General features: G+C 37.6%; 2 protein-coding genes across 5 annotated transcripts in view; both read right to left on the bottom strand.

Moving 5' to 3' along the window:
* LOC123515892 (major facilitator superfamily domain-containing protein 8-like) overlaps positions 1-3,136 on the bottom strand; it is a 35,806-nt gene extending 32,670 nt beyond the window's left edge. Inside the window, exon 1 of the mRNA XM_045274783.1 lies at positions 3,061-3,136. The gene's annotated coding sequence lies outside the window, so the exon portion shown is untranslated. The remainder of the gene's footprint in view (positions 1-3,060) is intronic.
* An 11,226-nt stretch (positions 3,137-14,362) lies between these two features.
* LOC123515893 (cryptochrome DASH-like) overlaps positions 14,363-21,410 on the bottom strand; it is a 32,216-nt gene continuing 25,168 nt past the window's right edge. For all 4 annotated transcript variants that reach the window (XM_045274786.1, XM_045274787.1, XM_045274785.1 and 1 more), the window contains exons 7-13: positions 20,845-21,007; positions 19,684-19,809; positions 17,065-17,168; positions 16,694-16,851; positions 16,230-16,349; positions 15,903-16,076; positions 14,363-14,824 (exon numbers count right to left, since the gene is read on the bottom strand). In XM_045274786.1, coding sequence (XP_045130721.1) covers positions 14,744-14,824; positions 15,903-16,076; positions 16,230-16,349; positions 16,694-16,851; positions 17,065-17,168; positions 19,684-19,809; positions 20,845-21,007 — 926 coding nt within the window. In that variant the 3' untranslated portion in view covers positions 14,363-14,743. The remainder of the gene's footprint in view (positions 14,825-15,902; positions 16,077-16,229; positions 16,350-16,693; positions 16,852-17,064; positions 17,169-19,683; positions 19,810-20,844; positions 21,008-21,410) is intronic.

A 21,410-nucleotide genomic window follows, 5' to 3' on the forward strand; every position in this document is an offset into this window, starting at 1 on the left:
ATATATATATATATATATATATATATATATATATATATATATATATATATATATATATATATATATATATAGACAGTTCACTTGTTCTTTCGCACACACACACACACACACACACACACACACACCGCGTAGTGTAGTGGTTAGCACGCTCGACTTACTTTCGAGAGGGCCGGGTTCGAGTCCCGGTAAGCGGCGAGGCAAATGGGCAAGCCTCTTAATGTGTGGCCCCAGTTCACCTAGCAGTAAATAGGTACGGGATGTAACTCGAGGGGTTGTGGCCTCGCTTTCCCGGTGTGTGTTAATTTGTGTGTTGATATGGTCTCAGTCCTACCCGAAAATCTGTCTATGAGCTCTGAGCTCGCTCCGTAATGGGGAAGACTAGCTGGGTGACCAGCAGACGACCGAGGTGAATTACATACTAGGGAGGCGGTGGCGTAGTGGATATGGTGCACATAGTGAGCGTGGGATCGGGCATTGATTAGAATCCCACCACGTACAGCCTTAAACACTTAGCTATTTGTCGAGTGTTTTAAAGTTACCTACATATCACCATGATACCCAGGTTCTAGGTGGTTACACTCAAAGATGAGCTTGGGTGGTGATATGGATCTTAATAAAATTGCCCGCGCCACTAATGGGCGGAAGCTGAACAGCGCTTCCTACATACTCTTCAAGTGAGCCTACAGAGTCACAGACGCTATAGGCATTAACGTAAACACACACACACACACACACACACACACACACATTCTTATATATTGCACTATTGTTACGGAAGTCACACACACACACACATTGGAGCTATAGTTGTATATAAAATCTACCTATACTTCATTAGTAACTATTGTGTTCCACATTTTCATTAATTTCTCACACATATGTAAGCCATTTTTTTTATTTAATCTTTTTTTTTCCTTGTTTTTTCCAAAGACGAAAGGAAAGTGATCGACAGTGTTCATTATGAACCATAAGCTCGTGAAATTGTGCGGTAGCACATTTGTCACATGCTAAATTTATTGCAGTTTTAGAATCTGTATATAATTATTACTTGATGTGCATATTATTCATGATAAGAATACACAACATGCATATCCTGCTGCTGTAAGTAGCCCATTTCGGCATGACATCCCATTTGGCAACACTTCCAGCTGGTATATTCTTCTTTCTTTTCGTCCTTTTCTTTTTAGTTTTCTTCTTAAACATGTGATCGAGGTCCTTGTGAGAATCGGGAGCAACCATGTTACTTTAACAAAAGTAGTTTACCGTTCCTTTAAGCAACCGATCTGATGTATCACCATGACTGAAATACAATAATGTCTTAATAGATCTTTTTTTTCGCAACACATCGTTCACTGTTAGCAAGTATCACAATGCAACACAACTGCTGTACGTAGCTTTATATTTCTTCCATAAAGTTGCTTCGAAATTTATTATTTGATAATTGTTCTAGTACCTATTTCTTCCTCATGTTTGGAGGATTTATATTATTGATTAGGTAGACATCCATAGATGCACAACATTTGTGGTTTATGAACACTTTCGCCGCTCTCTTGAGTCTTGACCTAGAATTTCACGAATAGTAGCGTACTACCGGCACTACCTATCTATGGACGAGTGGAAATATACGAGCTAACGTGTGTGTGTGTGTGTGTGTGTGTGTGTGTGTGTGTAATTCACCTCGGTCGCCTGCTGGTCACCCAGCCAGTCTTCCCCATTACGGAGCGAGCTCAGAGCTCATAGACCGATCTTCGAGTAGGACTGAGACCACAACACACTCCACACACCGGGAAAGCGAGGCCACAACCAAGTTACATCCCGTATCTATTTACTGCTAGGTGAACAGGGGCCACACATTAAGAGGCTTGCCCATTTGCCTCGCCGCCCCGGGACTCGAACCCGGCCCTCTCGATTGTGAGTCGAGCGTGCTAACCATTACACTACGCGGTGTGTGTGTGTGTGTGTGTGTGTGTGTAGCAGCATTGCCAGATCGTGATGTGCCGAATTCACCAGACATCCATCAAAATTTCACCAGATTTCACCAACATTTTTTATGGTAATGTAAAATAAGTTTTTAATGAAAATTAATATGCATAACATTCTTAAGTCAAAATCTTTATTTCCATAATCTATGACTTTATGAATAATACTGTACTGCAATGCAATAATGTAAAGAAAGTACTTGTAAATTTTCCTTTAACACAACTGTAGCTAGGATAAATTAATAAATGCATCTACTTCCTCTTTTCTCGGTAGGCTATATCCAAGAGTTACCTACACTTCATACAGTTCAGACGTGAATCTTTTGAGCATATCACTAGTAATGTCAAATTTTGTGCAACAGATTCCCTGCATCATGAGATGCGATCGAATGCGCACAATACTAAGAAGCACTATGGTTGACATTTGATTTCTGTATTTTCCTGTTATGAGTTATTTTCTTGACACGAACGCGGGCAGTACTGTAAAGATAAGTTTATGAAATAATGCAGCAGTATCTTCGTTACTAACTATTGTTTTCAAAGTCTCGTATAGTTACGAGTATGTATATTATTTTTCGTGTGATTATATAATGTCACGGGGCTGTGGAAGGAGAGAACAGTACCTAGAGGGGCGTGTTAGTAAAAGGGATAAGAACCACTGGTCCAGTAACTAGTTTGAGTAGGCCTAGTCACCTATGTTGAGACTGCCAATGCCTCCAGTCACATATTATCATTTTATCTGTAGTCAGAAACCACGACTGGCTGCTGTGAATATTTTATCAGGTTGGGTATAAGCTTACAGTATTTGTGTATATATGCAGCAGGTACATTTATAATTTTGCAACAATTATATACCATCCTCTTATCATGCCAGCATCACCAAGCCATTCACCAAACACTGCAAGTTTTTAAGAACAGTTCATGAAGAATTTCTTTGTAAATATGACAACGAAACACACATGCTGAACGTCCTCCTTATAGCACTATACACATACCCATTTCTCCACAAAATAATGTCTTACCTGACACATCAAGTGAATAATTAATGATGATTTCTACTGATATTTTTATATCCGTTTACCATGAAAGGCGTTTTCTTCGGCTGTGGAGGCTCCCGACTGTGGACACGTAGAGTTTACAACGTCACCCAGCTGGGCACTCACCCGTTTGCATTTGTGTTGATGTAAACACAATACCGGTAGTTGCAAAGTGGCGCCATCCATTGAATTATTCTTGACGTGAACGATATCTGTACTTTAGCAGTAATCACTGATCAACTACTTTTCACCAGATTTCACCAGAGTTTGTCTGGTTCCAAACTCTTAATATTTATTCACCAGGAAGCTTGAAATTTCACCAGATTTTCTGAATCTGGTGAAAAATTTCACCATCTGGCAATACTGGTGTGTAGTTACATTGTCATATCATAAACACTAATTGTTCATAAGTACCTTGCAGCAACTGTAAGACGTGCGTTTACTCTCAAAACACTAAATGTCACAAATGTAGTCGACCTTTACCTTAAATACGTAGTAATAATATGATAAGGAAGAGTTTTCAACAGATGTTGCTAATATTGCACAATTAGAAAACGAACACTTGGTAGTAATTTCAAAGCAGAGAGAGAGAGAGAGAGAGAGAGAGAGAGAGAGAGAGAGTCTTACGTTATGGTGGCGGCTAGCTATGAGCGATGGATGAGTGATAAGCTCTCATTTACTTTGTTTCCAGTACGAGAAACTTTTTGGGCAAGAGTGTTAACGAATGAAACATAAAAAAAAATAACAAAAGTTCATAATGGGAGACAATGTTAAAACATAAGAAAATCAGGAAATTAAACAGCAAAAGGTCTTCAGGCCTACACGTGGCAATCCTGGTACAATATGAACATTCTTACTTATTTCCACTTGTCATCAACGTCCATGTATTTGTCTAATCTACTAAAGCTTCCTATTAACTTAGCACTAAACCTGATTACTGAGTGTCCGTTAATTACATTTATCCTTCCCATTTCTTATTAAATCTAAATTTCTCAAGCTTGAACCCATTATTTCTGGTTCTATCCTAGGTACTGGTCCTAAGGACTTTTCTTATATCCTCTTAATGTTATAACCCTATATACCACTTAGTACTTCTGTCAGGTCCCCTGTTAACTTACACGTCTTTGAAAAGAATGCAATTTTAACAGCCTCAGTCTTGCTTCGTAGGAATATTCCTCTCCCCTTGTATCCTTTTTAGTCATTCTCTTTTGCACTGATTGTAATAGACCTATATATCCTTCCTATGATGTGGGAACCAGAGAATTGTACCGGCTGAACGAATGACACACACATACACACACACGGCCCGGTAGCTCAGTGCAGTGGTTAGAGCGCTGGCTTCACAAGCCAGAGTACCCGGGTTCGATTCCCCGGCCGGGTGGAGATATTTGGGTGTGTCTCCTTTCACATGTAGCCCCTGTTCACCTAGCAGTGAGTAGGTACGGGATGTAAATCGAGTTGTGACCTTGTTGTCCCGGTGTGAGGTGTGTGCCTGGTCTCAGGCCTATCCAAAGATCGGAAATAATGATCTCTGAGTTCATTCCGTAGGGTAACGTCTGGCTGTCTCGTCAGAGACTGCAGCAGATCAAACAGTGAATCACACACACACACACACACACACACACACACAGGTGGTTCCCATATATAGGAGTGAAAGGAAGGAAGAACCTTTAAATTACAGACCGGTATCACTAACTAGTGTAATATGCAAGATGTGTGAAAGAGTTATAAAGAAACAATGGATCGAGTTCCTTGAAGACAACAAATTACTATCAAATAGTCAATTTGGTTTTAGAAAAGGGCGGTCGTGTGTAACAAATATACTGAGTTTCTACTCTAAAATAGTTGATAGAGTACAAGAGAGAGAGGGATGGGTTAATTGTATTTATTTAGATTTAAAAAAGCGTTTGATAAAGTGCCACATGCAAGATTACTGTGGAAGTTAGAGGAGAAGGGTGGCTTAAAAGGAAGCACATTGAGATGGATAGAAAATTATTTGAGGGGGAGAGAAATAAGAACGGTAGTTAAAGATATGAAGTCCAAGTGGAGAGCAGTAGAAAGCGGAGTGCCACAGGGATCAGTATTGGCACCAATACTTTTTCTCATATACATAAACGACATGCCAGAAGGAGTGAACAGCTACATAAATCTGTTTGCGGACGATGCGAAACTGTGCAGAGTTATAAAGCAAAAAGAGGATTGTGAAATACTGCAGGAAGACCTAAATAAGATCTGGGAATGGAGTAAAAAATGGGAGATGGAATTCAATGTGGACAAAAGCCATGTCATGGAAATGGGAAAGAGTGAAAGACGACCAGTGGGAATCTATAAGATGGGAGATGGAGTAGAACTGGAGAAAGTAAAAAGGAAAAGCTCTGGGCCGGTATTTATCAAAAGTTCCAAGGGCTGGGGGGAAGTCCTAAGCGCTTGGGGCTCTCCTAAGCGCTTGAGACTACTTCCAACTGTGAGAAAATCCTTGTGGCTTATCCCAACGTCTTGTGGTGAGTCCCAAGTCGCGCTCCGCTTGGGAGAACGAAAACGGTGTCCCAAGGAGTTGGAAGCAGTCACAAGGCAGCAAGATGGCCGAGCAACATCAACACAGGCTTCGTCAGCGCAGGAATTTCCAGCCAAGGAGAGACATATTCGACCAGTACGACGATGCTGAATTCAAGAGAAGGTTCAGGGTTGATCGTGCTGGCCTTGTGTTTGTGACAGACTTAGTGCGACCTGCAATTGCTAATTTAACAAAACGAAGTTGTGCTGTGAGTGCGGAGATGAAGGTGGCACTGCTTCTTCGGTATTTGGCGACGGGAAAAATGCAGCAGTGCAACGCTGATGACTTTGGACTTTCACAGCCCACCATCAGCAGAGTGATCAATGACACCTTGGATGCCCTTGTACACCCTGACATCATCCGGAGGTTCATTCACTTCCCGGTGAATCTACAGGAAGTGGAGGGGATCACACACACACACACACACACACACACACACGAATATGAAGAAGTGTAAATACATATATATATATATATATATATATATATATATATATATATATATATATATATATATATATATATATATATATATATATATATATATATATATATATATATATATATATATATATATATATATATATATATATATATATATATATATATATATATATATATATATATATATATATATATATATATATATATATATATATATATATATATATATATATATATATATATATATATATATATATATATATATATATATATATATATATATATATATATATATATATATATATATATATATATATATATATATATATATATATATATATATATATATATATATATATATATACACATATCAAACATATATATATATATATATATATATATATATATATATATATATATATATATATATATATATATATATATATATATATATATATATATATATATATATATATATATATATATATATATATATATATATATATATATAGATATATGTGTGCTGCCTTCCATCGTGTTGAAAGTTGAAAGTTGCACGTGTCATTGCTTACATCCGCCATGCGGTACCGAAATAATTCGAGTAGGAATATATGTACCATTACCATAAAATTGGTATATATATGAATTATTTGTGTTTTTTATAGTTTTTTCTTATTTATCATTGTATAATTAGGCAGAAAAAACATTACTTTAAGCCTAAATAACACGAAAGTTGTATGTTTCCTTTTCACATGGTAACACTGACTGATTTCCACAACCTTGGGAAAAATAGAAGATAGGAATTCTCCCAACGGAGTTTCAAGGCGGCTAGGAGAAATCCCAAAATTTGAGAGTGACGTCACGGTGACGTAGACACACTTGGGAGTAAATTTAGGAGAATTCTTGGAACTTTTGATAAATACCGGCTGATCTCGCTCCGTAATGGGGAGGGCTGGCTGGGTGACCAGCAGTAGAAGACCAAGGTGAATTACAAAGAGAGAGAAGGAAGATACAGGACACCACTATGGCCCTATGAATGTATTATACATAGATGAGATGCAACAAAACACCAACTACCATTATTATGAATCCTGCGTTATGTGGATGGTGCCGAGAATTCACTCTCAAGGTCACACACACACACACACACACAGCCCGGTAGCTCAGTGGTTAGAGCGCTGGCTTCACAAGCCAGATGACCGGGGTTCGTTTCCCCGGCCGGGTGGAGATATTTGGGTGTGTCTCCTTTCACGTGTAGTCCCTGTTCACCTAGCAGTGAGTAGGTACGGGATGTAAATCGAGGAGTTGTGACCTTGTTGTCCCGGTGTGTGCCTGGTCTCAGGCCTATCCGAAGATCGGAAACAATGAGCTCTGAGCTCGTTCCGTAGGGTAACGTCTAGCTGTCTCGTCAGAGACTGCAGCAGATCAAACAGTGAAATTACACACACACACACGCACACGCACGCACGCTACTAGAGGCCCAAAGATAAAACCCTTTCAATTCCACTGAAGGACAGAGTGGACTATAATGCGGCTTACTTTCAACTTTCATGCTCTGATGTAGGGTTCGGTTACTTACACAGGGGTAAGTAACCCCAGGGGTACGCATACCCCAGGTTGAGAACCCCTGTTTTAGATCAATGACTCTATACTTGAGTCTACTATCTAAGTGTGCTGTTATACCCAAATTCGCAGCGTTATTCACACACACATATACTTTTAGTTATTTTGTTTTGCATGCCCACCCACCCTCCTTGCGGCCTCAGTAGTCCACCCCTTCTGGCAACCTGCTGTCCTTCGCCTTACTTGTGCCTTCTTGAGGAAGACCGGCCAGCTACCACGCCTGTGATACCCACACAGGCCTACCCTAGGGCTCATAAGGATCCAAAAGAGGCCACAAAGAACTATGGATCATTATGAGCCCTGGGGTATCACAGGCGTGGTAGCTAGCCGGTCTTCCTCAAGCAGGCATAAGTAAGGCGAAGGACAGCAGGTTGCCAGGAGGGTGGGTAGGTTGAGTATTGTGATGGCCAGGGCGGAGAGTGGGGAGCGTAGTGCAGTATGTTGAGAGTGGAAGCGTGGGCATTGAAGCAGGAAATGTTCCATGGCATCAAGGGTAGTCCTACACCTAGGGTTTGAAGGGGTCACGAAACAGACGTAGGCGGTGCAAGTGAGCACTGAGCATGGTGTGGCCCAGGCGGAGGTGGGGGTGCGAGGGTGATTCGTCCCCGTGTGAAATGTCCCGGTTGATTCACCTCTGGGTGATTCATTCCTGGAGGATTGGTTCCCTGGGGTAATTCGTCCCCTAGGATGTTCGTTCCCTTAGCTTAACGAAACTCCAAAATAACTTTAAAAACTCTAAAATAACTTTAAATTATGAGCCACGGCTTGAAGAAAGTGCATCTTTTCATTCAGATCATATTTTTCAATGAGACTTTTGATGTTCTAGCAGTTGTTGGTTTACATACTGATCCACTGTTCAAATTTAATCCTTTTCCCATTTGCAAGAACTTCTTCCTTTTTCAATCCTTTGATAAGACACCAAATGTTAGGATGGGTTTGCATTACAGAACTTTGAAGGGCATTGTGGAAGCCCTCCAAGTTGTTGTTTGTGCGAGGTTTATCTTGAAGGGCTCCATCACGAACATTCCAATCAGCAATTTTAAACCTGGGAACCATTCTCCTGCAGTTCTGACTACGACCTCTCTCTGAACCAATGTAATTTACAGCAAAGTAATCAATAAGTTCTTGAGGCAAATCATCATCAACAACTCTTCAAAACCAGCCACTACATCCTGTATTGGCAAGAATGCTAAAGCAGTGAAACAACGTATTTTCAAAGCATGCTCATCCTCACGATGGTACCTTTGCCTCTCATTGCAGTCCACTACTTTTTTGTAAATGTTTTGGCTTAAGTGGAAAAAACAAAAAATTTACAGATGCATAACCGAAAGAGGCAATAAAGCCGTTATAAGAAGCCATTTCAAAATCCATCATCACATCTTGAGGATTCAGTTCAGGTTGAAATCCTTAAGAATGGAGAAAACCTGAGTGTATGTTTTTTCAGTCTTGCTAGGAAGCAGTGCAAAGACTCGAGGAACACTAATTGTTCCGTCTCGACCATGAATGGTAAAGAGCTACACAAAGATTTTGGAACAACATTTGAAGGTTCCATCAAAACCCCAACTTTTATAGTGGACAAGATCCCTCAACCCCCGAGCAGAGGCAAATAAAAGAATACGATTATCATTCTCAATGCCAGAATCATGCTGCAAAATTATCTCTCCCGACTCTTAACTTGGTGTACTCTTCAGGAATAACATAGCCAGTGCGAGTCTGGGGAATTGGACGGTACATGAGCCAGTGAATGTTCATCCAATTTTGATAAAACGTTAGCCACCAAAGCACGAGAAGATTCTTGAGTGGAAGTAGCAACAGCTTTCAGCTCGACCATGGCCTCCCTCGCCTTCACAGCCGCAGCAGTCATGGAATGATTGTGCTCGTTCACACTTTTCACAATGGTGAAGGTTTCGTCCCCTATTGTTGTGTGAACACGAGCCTTGCATGCAGTAACCTCACATCGCCAGTATTGCTTGGTTCTATCGGCATTTTTCTTCTGTGCAGCATAGATAAAGTTAAGATCAACAAGCTTTTTCCTGCCACGGCTTGATAGGATTGTATGTGGCATGTTGCTCTGACTGTGGTGGCCCATGTACTGGAAAGTGAAAATAGAAAATCGAACCAATGAACGGTAGTCAAGCTAACAATCTGATGTATCAAACCTTGATTCGAACAGCACACTCACACATCACACACACACACACACACATATACACACACAGTAGTGTAGTAGTTTGAGTGAGGAAGTGGTGTCAGCAAAGAGTGTACATAGTTTTAAAGAAAAATTGGATAAGTGTAGATATGGAGACAGGACCACACGAGCATAAAGCCCAGGCCCTGTAAAACTACAACTAGGTAAATACAACTAGGTAAATACACATTGATGGTGGGATCTTGTAGTAATAATGGAGTTTCGTAACTAATGCAACGAAAATACAGCCAAGGGAACGAATCACCCTAGGGGACAAATAACCCTAGGGTTCGAATCCTCCAGGGATGAAAACACCGGGGATGCATCAACCCGGACATTTCACCCGGGGACGAATCACCCTAGAACCGGAGGTGGGCGATGGCTGATGTGCCTTGCACTCCTTCCCGTGATTGACTGACTGTTTGAATCTTGTAACGGCATTCATCCTCCCACGCTGATGGAACCCCCCATCCCTCACCCCCTTACTACATGCGACCCGCGCGCCATCTGTTAGAAGCTAAGCTCCCTAATCAATTCCTCCAGCCCGCTCATTAAACCCGTATATCCTTATACTATAGAATCCTTGACTGCAGGCCACTACGCTTGCCATTCTTCTCGCTCCTCAGAAGCCCAGCTGCGCAGCTTCACACGTGACCAGCATGTTTTTAGATCTTGTACTTATTATGATTACAGTTACTTATTGAAAAAGAGAAGTTAAATGATAATAGAAGTAGAATAATAGCATAATTAATTTTTATAAGCATTTTGAAAACAATGAACACTTTTCTTACATCTTATATTCCTTATTGGCTGGGTATGATCGCCCCATGTTGTGTGGTTACGAATATTCTAATAATGTGGGATCCTAGGTATACACAGAACAGTATCAGATACATTTAAGAAATCCATATGTGTGTGTCTACCTGTCAATGTGGTATTGTAGGTTTTCACTATTTATAAAATCGACCATGAAAGGAAAATCCAAACACACAAACTGGTTGAGGAGGGAGGGAGAAAAAGATTGAGAAGTGAGAATTCACTGGTCTAGACCCACTTCTAAGAGCTACACTACCAGTGAATAATCTCAAGATGACACAATGGTAGGCAGCAGTGTAATGTTTTATGTCCTCTAGAATGATGGCATCACAGACCTACTTAAAGCAACCACACAAGAGAGTTTAATCCTGTACATTGGGGTAGAATATCCTCCTAGTCTTTGGTATTAGTGTTTGTGGGATTGCCAACCACGTGTATAAGTATATCACGTGTATATGTATATATGTACATAGAATCTGCCACTTCTTTCCAGTCAAAGAATTATATTCTGTTAAGATCAGGCAATAAAATATAAGCCAGATATCATGGCATTCTTGATCTAATCAACAGTCCTACCTTTATGGTCATACCTACAAACCTGCAGTTGCTACAAGTTATGAGCTAAAGGAGGAAATCTACATTTATATCTAGGATGTGTAATGAAAGGGTGACAGTTGAGGCGATATTTTATCAAATATATGAAATACAAATTATGAAGTTCTCTGAATTAATCACACCAAAAGAAAACATTGTTAAAATAATAGTTTATTTAAGATCAATCCCTGAGATACCTTGAGATTGTAACCATAGTTACCAGAAATATCTTTCAAGAGAGTGAGATTAGGTTAAATATACACTAACATCAACATATAAAAGTATTAAATATTGATTTTTACTCAAAATATTTTAGGAATAAGATGGTAAATATTTCATTGCTTTAGATTATTTGATATCTGTGCCTAGTTTCTAGAAATAAATATATACACTCCAAATTCACATAAGAGATTGTTAAGATATCACTTCAGTTTATTTTCATCAGTAAACTTTGGAATTGTACAAAATTGAACAAGATTTGGCATAATTCTTCCTACTTAATTAGCTACTTAAAAGTCTAAATACCAAGCAGGGATCCTTCCTTAAAGGATGGATATTAATCAAGACAAGATGCCATACTTTGTAAAAGAAAGTAATAAATAAATACATAAATATCAATAGAAGATATGAGAGGTCTTCAATCCCCTTACCCAATCATTTTACCCACTTTGTGCTGGATACTTGAAAAATGCACATTGCTTATATATGGTATGGGGTTGTGAGCGATAACTTATCTAATTTCTGATATATGAGAGAGAGAGAGAGAGAGAGAGAGAGAGAGAGAGAGAGAGAGAGAGAGAGAGAGAGAGAGAGAGAGAGAGAGAGAGAGAGAGAGAGAGAGAGAGAGAGAGAGAGAGAGAGAGAGAGAGAGAGAGAGAGAGAGAGAGAGAGAAATTAGGGAGGAGGGAAGTTTCCCCATATATGGTCTTCCCTACCTGATGGAATAAGAAAAAGGATAGAAGGATAAAGACTATGCCTCCTCATTCTAGATACAGGTTGGGGCATGATATAGCTCAGGGATTCTCAACCTTTTTCTCATTAAGAAATCTGAGTTATAAGACCATCTACCTGAAACCCCAGTAATCTGACATCAAACAGAATGTTAATTTAGTGACTGACACTAACTCAATATGCAATGGTACTGCAAAGGATAATAAGATCAGCCATATAAATACCCCTGGAATGTTAATTTAATGAAAATACCCCTGGAATGTTAATTTAATGACTGTCACTAACTCAATATGCAGTGGTACTGCAAAGGGTATCAATAGATCAACCATCTAAGTACCCCTGGAAATCTTCTGTGAACCTCTGGCAGTTTGCAAATCGCAGATCACAGGTGAAGAATCTCTGATATAGCTCTTTTATGTGATCAGTGAGAATAAAGCAAAAAGCAATAGAACTTCATGTACAATATATGAGTCTTCAGCTAGACACAAGATATGGGATCACTCAGCAGCAACTACAACAGAATATGAAAATCACGCCTATGTAGATTTAAACGTATGCTACCGGCACATCATGACACCTATGTAGACATCATGTTATTGAAAGGGTTAACTGACTTTTACAACAAGCACAGAGTAAAGTGTTAGTATTCATCCAATAAGACTACAGAATGGGCAGTCATTTCACTTGTTTTTTTACAGAAAAAAAAAGAACGAAAAGGCAATAATCATTAATACAACTATCATATTTTGTCTTGGCAGAGAAGGTGCATGATGTGTGTATAAGTGGGTGGCACTAAGTCTAGGATTGCCAACCTGGTAGACATAGAGTGAAAGATGAATGAAATTAACAAAACATCTCATACATGGACCAAATTCTATGCTCTTTTATGTTATAAACTGAGATGATTAAAAAAAAAGTCATTTTGGTGATAGCAACCAATACCAAAGATTCTTGCATTTAGTGCCTCAAGGTTATTAATTATATTATTAAATATAATTCATACAGACATCTTCATTTCAATATATGTATTGTTATGTACCTATATAATGAGCACTGCTGCTGCTCTTTCCCCCTCCAACTCCCTACCATCTTCAGAGTCAGTTTTAACCCTCCAATGAGCCTACCCTCCTTGTTCAGAAGTTTGTCATCCAAAGCCCAGATCTCAAAGCTCCTGGCCCCTAGGAATTTTATCCCTATCCAAGGATATAGTATCCACTGACACCATGAGACCTCCACACCTCTCTCATACTGCACCAGATTACTCCTCATCAGCAGGCTGAATTATGGCACTACTTTTCCCTGTGGTTCCCCCCTTACGTGTTCCTCCTGTTTAACCCTTTCAGGGTGCAAATACGTTTTTGGGTCATGTCTGTGAGACGCAAATTCGGCCGAAAAATCGAGGTTTCCAAATTGAAAAGAATCAATATTCTCATGCATAATAAAGTGTTACGCATCTACTGTAAAAAATTAGGTCTTTACTCACTCTGGAAAGTGGTGCAATAATGATAGGAAGTTGGCTTTCTGGTGGTATGTTGTGCGCTGTTGAGTATTGCTATCATAGCGGGTGGTTATTTTTCGCTGCAACTTGTGCAGGTGTTTTCACAAAATTACACAGAATTTTAAGCCTGATTTGAACTGCAGTTGCTCAGAACTGCTCCAGAATGTACTAGGGTAATTGTTTTTCACACCTGTGCATACATAAGGCCCAAACAAATAATATAGAATACGTTTTCAGAGTGTTTTCTTGATGTACATACTATCATGAGCGAGGATACGCATGCCCATATATGGTAATATACAAAATACGCAATATACTACCAATAAATGAATAATATCTGGCATACCTGCTCTCTAACAACAAGATTTGATCATTACTCTTGTTATTTCTGTAAATAAATGCACAAATAGCCACTAGCGACGTCGTAAAATAATGATAATTGTGAAAAAAGGGGCATCTGATACTCTACTGCCATTGTGACTATACTTTTCTTACCACGCAACTGATGGCGCATCCCATGAGTCGAGGGAAGATGGGAGAATGTCATCTGGCAACTAGCAGCAGCCAGGAGGCGCGTGGTTTAATTCTGTGACTCGTCAAATATGGGACCACGATTGTGGACAGGAGGCATTTCCCTCAAAGCCACGATCGTGATCTGGAGCACTGAAAGGGTTAAGCTATAGGGTTATTATTTTATTCACATGTATGTCAGGTTTAGTGACAGAATGGATTTATTGTTACTTTCATGTTTTGTGTTTAAACAGTGTTCCCCCTGTGCTTCTATATTGATACTTAATAAATAAATGTAAGATTTCTGCCTCTTTACATGTGCACTTCAGAAATTGAGTCACTTGCTTACTTCAATCTACTATACAACCATATACTTCATTATATGTCAGGTTGCCACATAAAAAGGTAATTTGATACTTCTAGTAGTTTGTGACAGTATAAAAGAACCAGTAAGACTCAGAACTTAGCATTAAACACTGAAATGTGTGAGCTTTTTCTTGAGATGAAATATGTGCTATCATTAAGAAATATAATAAACTGCAGTAAACATCACACTTTGGGAGGTGATTTAAAATAAAAGTCAATCCCTCGCTGTCTTGGTCCTTTGAATGCTGGTCCTTTTCCTTGCATCTGCAATAAGATCCAGATATAGTCAATAAATATTACAAATTTCCTTGTGATTCACCTGTGGCTACAGATCAACCCTTAATTTGTAAAGATTAGAAACACCATTGTTGAAATATATATAATGAATCATGACACTAGACAAGAGCAAGGAATGAAAAGTTAAAATTGTTCTAAACTGTGGTCCATTTCTGGGGATTGGACCATAAATGTCTGCAGGTCAGACTATTCTGATATTGACTATTTGCTTCTGCAATGTTCAATTTTCAATCTGTAAAACACCACCTCTATTACTAAACCTCATCTTCTATTCCTCACTGAAACGAAGCTGTCTGAGGCAACTGACAGTTGTCCCTTTTCTATCCCCTCCTACTTCCTTTACCCTTATTTTCATTACAAAATCTACATGTTGCATCTATGTATGTAATGACTTAATTGGCTCTCATGCCCATGCACTTAAATTTTCTGAGTTTTCCACCATATGGCTATGATGAACCTTAGTAACCCATGGTTTAGGTATAGCATGATACCATCGAAATCTCAGCAATTTTTAAGGTAGTCTTGCATGGTTCTAAGTGTGACACATGCCAGAAACATGGGGTTGCTTTCTTTAAATTGCCTGACTGTGAAGATAGAGTGGGCATCAACTTGCTGCTTGAGGAGATTCAGTGTTCTCTGTTATTTTACAAAAAAGCAAAATAAGAAAGGTATGAATAACAATAACACCTACAACAAAAGAAAGAAAAGAGGAAAAGGAAGAGGAGGAGGAGGAAGAGGGAAAGTGAAGAAAGTTTTAAAACTTCCTCAGTACCTCTCTATCCTCATGATGTCCTCTGCACTAGGCAATCTAAACATTATTAGATGATTACTAAAAAGATGCTATATTTAATAAGAAATGCACTTCTACAAGACATTCTCTAATACCTGGTGACAACCTGGCAATGGAAACTATTGAGAGAGAGAGAGAGAGAGAGAGAGAGAGAGAGAGAGAGAGAGAGAGAGAGAGAGAGAGAGAGAGAGAGAGAGAGAGAGAGAGAGAGAGATAGAGAGAGAGAGAGAGAGAGCACAAGGTCATAGTGCTCACCCCTTTATGTTGGTGTCGACCCCACTCAGGGGCAACCAAGATAGGATTTGGGTAGGTGTCTCCTAGAGCAATCCCTGCAGAGGTTAGCTGATTTCCAGTAAGTTTCCATGGAGTGTGGATCATTGCTTCCTTCAACCCAGCCAACTCAGGCACCCAGCATCGCACAAAATCACCCTGAAAGTTAATCACATTTTTCACAAAAATAATCTATTTTATTTCAATTAAAGACAAATTCACAATAGAAAAAAAAAAAAAAATGATTGTCTTGAATTACAATTTAGAAAACAGGTAATGTTGGAAAATGAGTTAAACTGAACTCTACCATACCTTTGGATCATAATCAAAAGCCTGCTTGATCATGTTGAACTTCCTATTCTCTCTTGGGTCATTACCAATGCCAGCTGCATAGTTCCAATTTCCATAATTACTGCAAACATCATGATCAAGCTGGGAAAGGAAAAGATACACAATTACTATGGTGTTTTATCAACTGATAATATGGTAGATCTTTTTTTCAAAGAATGGATAATATAAGCAATATCTTCTAATAGATTTTATAGTATAATACTGATGGCAACACTATGATTGTGACTCCTGATCCAATTCCATCAAAGTTCATTCCATTTGCCTCACCACCAGTTCCTTTCGATTAGTACTTTATAACTTTACTACCTCTCCCCCAAGGGGATGTTCACATCATAACAATCTCCATTTCTAGCAACTCCACACACTCCCTTTTGAGTGCCAGATACTGTATGAAGGAAAAGAAAACTGCTCATCAGATGTCTAACCAGCTGAGATTCAAACCACTCCGCTCCAAGTCTCCAGTCCAGACCCATGTCTTTGATGAGGAAGGATGCAACATTTTGTCGGCCACGGTTACTCATCCAGCCTGTTTCCTGCAGCTCTCTCATGTTGGCATCTACAAATGGTATTCCAGTTCTGCCTTCTGTAGAGTAAAGAAAAGATGAGCAAGGTGTCCAATTATAGATTTCTCACTACAAAACAATGTTTAATAAAAAATCCCCTAGTTTTCAACTCTCTCTCTCTCTCTCTCTCTCTCTCTCTCTCTCTCTCTCTCTACTTTGCTAATTCTATTTCATTTACAGATAGACAAATTCTCAATCTTTCCCCAGTTATAAGACACTGGTTTTATAAATACCTTTCCACTTCTGGAACATGAGATGATCTTTTTTCCAACGGATTTTCTTGCCCATTATTCCTGATGGATAGAATACACGGTCTCCAAACTTCATACACACAAATCTGTCAACAATATTTTTCTAAGAACATTCCAAATTTAAAACCATCTATTATTAATTTAATATTTTAGCATTTCTAGTATTTTAAAACAAAAACAAGGTACATCCATTTTTAAAAAGAATAATGTCAAGCAATACAGTAAAAGTGGCAAGAATGGGAGAGGAAAAAAATATATATATATAAATATATATATATATATATATATATATATATATATATATATATATATATATATATATATATATATATATATATATATATATATATATATATATATATATATATATATATATATATATATATATATATATATATATATATATATATATATATATATATATATATATATATATATATATATATATATATTTATATACTGTAGTATATCCATCCACCATTTTTAAAAAGTCTCAGAAATCGAGTTCAAAGTTTTTTTTCTTTAAAGATCAATATCATGAAGAGTATTACACCTAGAGTAATGGGGTTTGCATCATCTTAAAGCCTATCATCTCTACTTTGCTCCATCAACTTTTTGTTAAGATACACTCCCCGTCCCCCCATCATTAACCAAAAAAGATGAGGAATTGGCAAAAAAGTTTTCATTTTATGCAAGAACCATTATACCTGGCAGAGGTTAGCGTGTTCTTTTATGTTGTACAATGATGGTGAGTGTCAATAGAGTGTTTGATAATGATTTTGTTTAGCTATTGCCATAAAATATTTTTTTTATAATTTTTTTTCTGAATGTTATAAATACATTGCATTTTCCTTTGCCTTTCCTTGCTTTTGCCTTTTTTTTTGTCATCAAGAGAATCACAGTGGCTACACACTGTTGGTCATAGCTTGAATTGGTAATTGCCTAGTAAGAACCAAAGTTTGCATCCCGTACCACACGAAGTACCCATGGCTGAAAACTGCAACATTGATGCAATAGCAAACAAAGTAACAACAGAAGCACTAAGAATAATTTTAGTTTTATATTAGTTTTACATTATTCTTATTCTTATTAAAAGAAAAACCTTAATTGGTACTATACCGAAACAAGAAAATGCTTTCATAAAAAGAATAACCTTATTAAAAGAATTAAAAATAATCACACAAAGCAAGCAGTAATGACATGGAGTGTTGCTGAGGTTATTCTTTTTACAAAAAAAGAAGGCATAGTCTCCACATCATCTACATGTTCACTATCACTGGACATTATTTTCCTCAATTATGATCACTGAAAACACTGATATGTTAAGAGCAACACGTGCTGCATGGCAAGCTTGTAAGCAAAAACTCAAGCTCGGGACGAGAGCGGGAGTAATACTATAGCTTGCACTAGAGGCTGGGGAAGAGACTATTCACGCCGCTTATGTCGCATGGGTACACTTTAGCATGCGCGAAAAGCAGGCTGCTTTGTCTATTGTCACGGGAATGGCGTTTGTGTATACTTTACCTCGCGCACTGCATAAAAATACGTGTGCCGAGTGCTAAGGACGTAAACCCAAGAAATTTCTATTGGGTTTTTCGCGTATATTATCTTGTATTTCTTCACATCCACCACGTCCACATGAAAGTACTATATGGTCAGATTGACCGTGTGATAGCATTATCTCAAATTTGAGCAGGATGGCGCTTGGGTATACTATAGCACGAGGGGCCTCATATATATACCATAAAGCTACAAAATTGAGCTAAGATATATCAAAGTTTTGTATAAAGCTTTAGTTTCATAATACCTAGCATTTTTAAATTACGGTACAGAATATCATACCTATCTCCTTTCTTTTAAATAAAAACAATTGAATAAACCCAAAAAGAAAGGGGACCACTAAGTCAAATCCAGTGTAACACATTTCTGGTGTTAATGGACATTTCTTTTTCCTTGCATGTTTGTTTAAAAGAAAGTTTCCAGTAACTATGAAGAAGTTAAGACACTGATCATGAATTGCTTATCTATTGAGATTACAAAAAAAAGTGTGCTTCTTGTTTTAAAACAATTTAATGGTGCCATATAACTCAAAGTTAATAAAAAAACTAACAGAAATCAAAATACTGGAGCAGTCCAATTTTTTACTAGTCTTATGACCAGTAAAAAATGTTCTACATGCATATGTATTTGTATGTATCAAATTTATTGCACATTACATTCTGTCGTAGTACCAAGCTACAAACCTTTTATGCTTGATATATAGGGCGAATGAATTAATATTTTCATAAATAATAAATCTGAGGGATATTTATGGAAGCCAAATGTAAATGGTAGGTGCCACATGCATAGAAGACCGAGCATACTCGAGAAAGATAATGCACTGTGGCTACCATTAATGTAAGCAGTCAAAAAGGAAAAGAATAACAATGCATGGAAGCAAAATATAACTCCGAAAATGTTTCTTGCAGCTTGAATGAAAAAAAAAATAAATAAAAAAAATAATAAATAAATAAATAAATAAAAAAAATAATAATAATAAGATTCCATCACATTGTCTACTGCATCAAACACACTTCATGCTTTCCTCACTACTGAACTTACTTGAAATAATCCCTCCAGATCATCTCAAAGAGAACCCAGTATGTACTTTGATTGGCCTGCCGCTCTTTCTCGTACCGACGCACCTCAGCATGAATGTGGCGTGGAGAGAGACAACCGTGAGCCAACCTGTTGTAAAGAAGAAAAAATATAATGAACATAATTTACATGTTTGCAAAGCAAGAAAAAGAATACCAATATGTGATAACCATACACAAACTTCACAGACTTAGATATCCAGTGGCAGTTTGGTATACAGTTTTCGTGAAAAAGAACAAATAAGGGATGATTACTAGTGTACACATTGAGTCAATATGAAAGAACAGTGTTTGGTCTTATGAAGTATGCACAATGAATGTGTCATAATTACATTCTTGGTAATGACTGGTGATTGTTCACAAAAAGTAATGAGTAATGTAACTTATTTAATTTGTAATAAAAATTTGATCACACATTTCATGTTGGTGTAATGTTTTAAGTGTTACTATCATGTAAGTCTTAAATATGCTAAACCAACACAGTAGATCTTACCAACTCTACAGAAGGATGGTCTTTAGTCTAAATACATTTCTAGGGAAACATGACTGCCACAAAGAACTATGCACTATGTGTGGCATTGATTGAAAAGATGACATAAAAACAATGATAATTCCATCATGGTAAAACAAAGAACTCTGAACGAATGTGTATTCAGTTAAAAGAACTTTTCAATAAGGCATCATCTGAATGCTTCACCAGGGGAGTGAAACCAAAAAACATTGGTATGTGTGTGCGTGACACAAAAATTACCAAAAAACATAATCATGCCTCTTTCATTACCAGTGGGTGCATTATTGTTATCATTATTACTTTTACGGTAATCACAATTACTATTATCATTATCTTATCATTTTATCAATTTAATAAATATTTATTCATTTGTGTGTATGGCCTCACATGATGCCATTTAAGAAATATGAGTCTCCCTCCTCTGAATCAGGTGCTTGTGACCTGCCCACTAGTATGGGATATGGAAACTCACACAATCTGTCACTGGATGTACAGTACATCATACATCTGTGCAGAAGTGAATTCCATACTTGGAGAACCCATGATTAGCTATATATCTATCAAAACTGCAAAAAAAGTATGTGAGTAACTATACTAAGTACAAAAACATCTTACCAGGGACTGAATTTTGTTGAGTAGTCTGAGCCCAGTAAACCATTTCTGGTTTCTTTGTAGGTGAATACATTATCTGTTTCCCATAAATACTGCCTTAATCGAGCCAAACCATGTGACTCACCACCAGAGAATGGGAAAGCAGTTCTTCGGTCAATAGATTGTTCTGAAAACAGAGTTGGACTGATTTAGATCAATGACACTATGGTACTTTACAATGAGGATAGGATTACACATATATGTATCATTATCACTAACATCATGACAAATGGGTTTCCCATTTATACGAGTCTGCCTTTATTAGCAAAATAGCAATTTACCGAGCAGCATGAGAATGTCCAATGGCCATGTTTTTTACTTTCAGTTTATTCATTTTATATATATATATATATATATATATATATATATATATATATATATATATATATATATATATATATATATATATATACAGTATATATACAGTAAGCCCACACATTTAGCGATCCTATTAGTCTGCCGAAACCATCGCTAAATTGGAATTTCGCCAAATATGAATACTACTTTAAATAGGGAAAAATACCAATCAG

This window comes from Portunus trituberculatus, chromosome 40 (genome assembly GCF_017591435.1).
Source record: "Portunus trituberculatus isolate SZX2019 chromosome 40, ASM1759143v1, whole genome shotgun sequence".
Lineage (NCBI taxonomy): Eukaryota > Metazoa > Arthropoda > Malacostraca > Decapoda > Portunidae > Portunus > Portunus trituberculatus.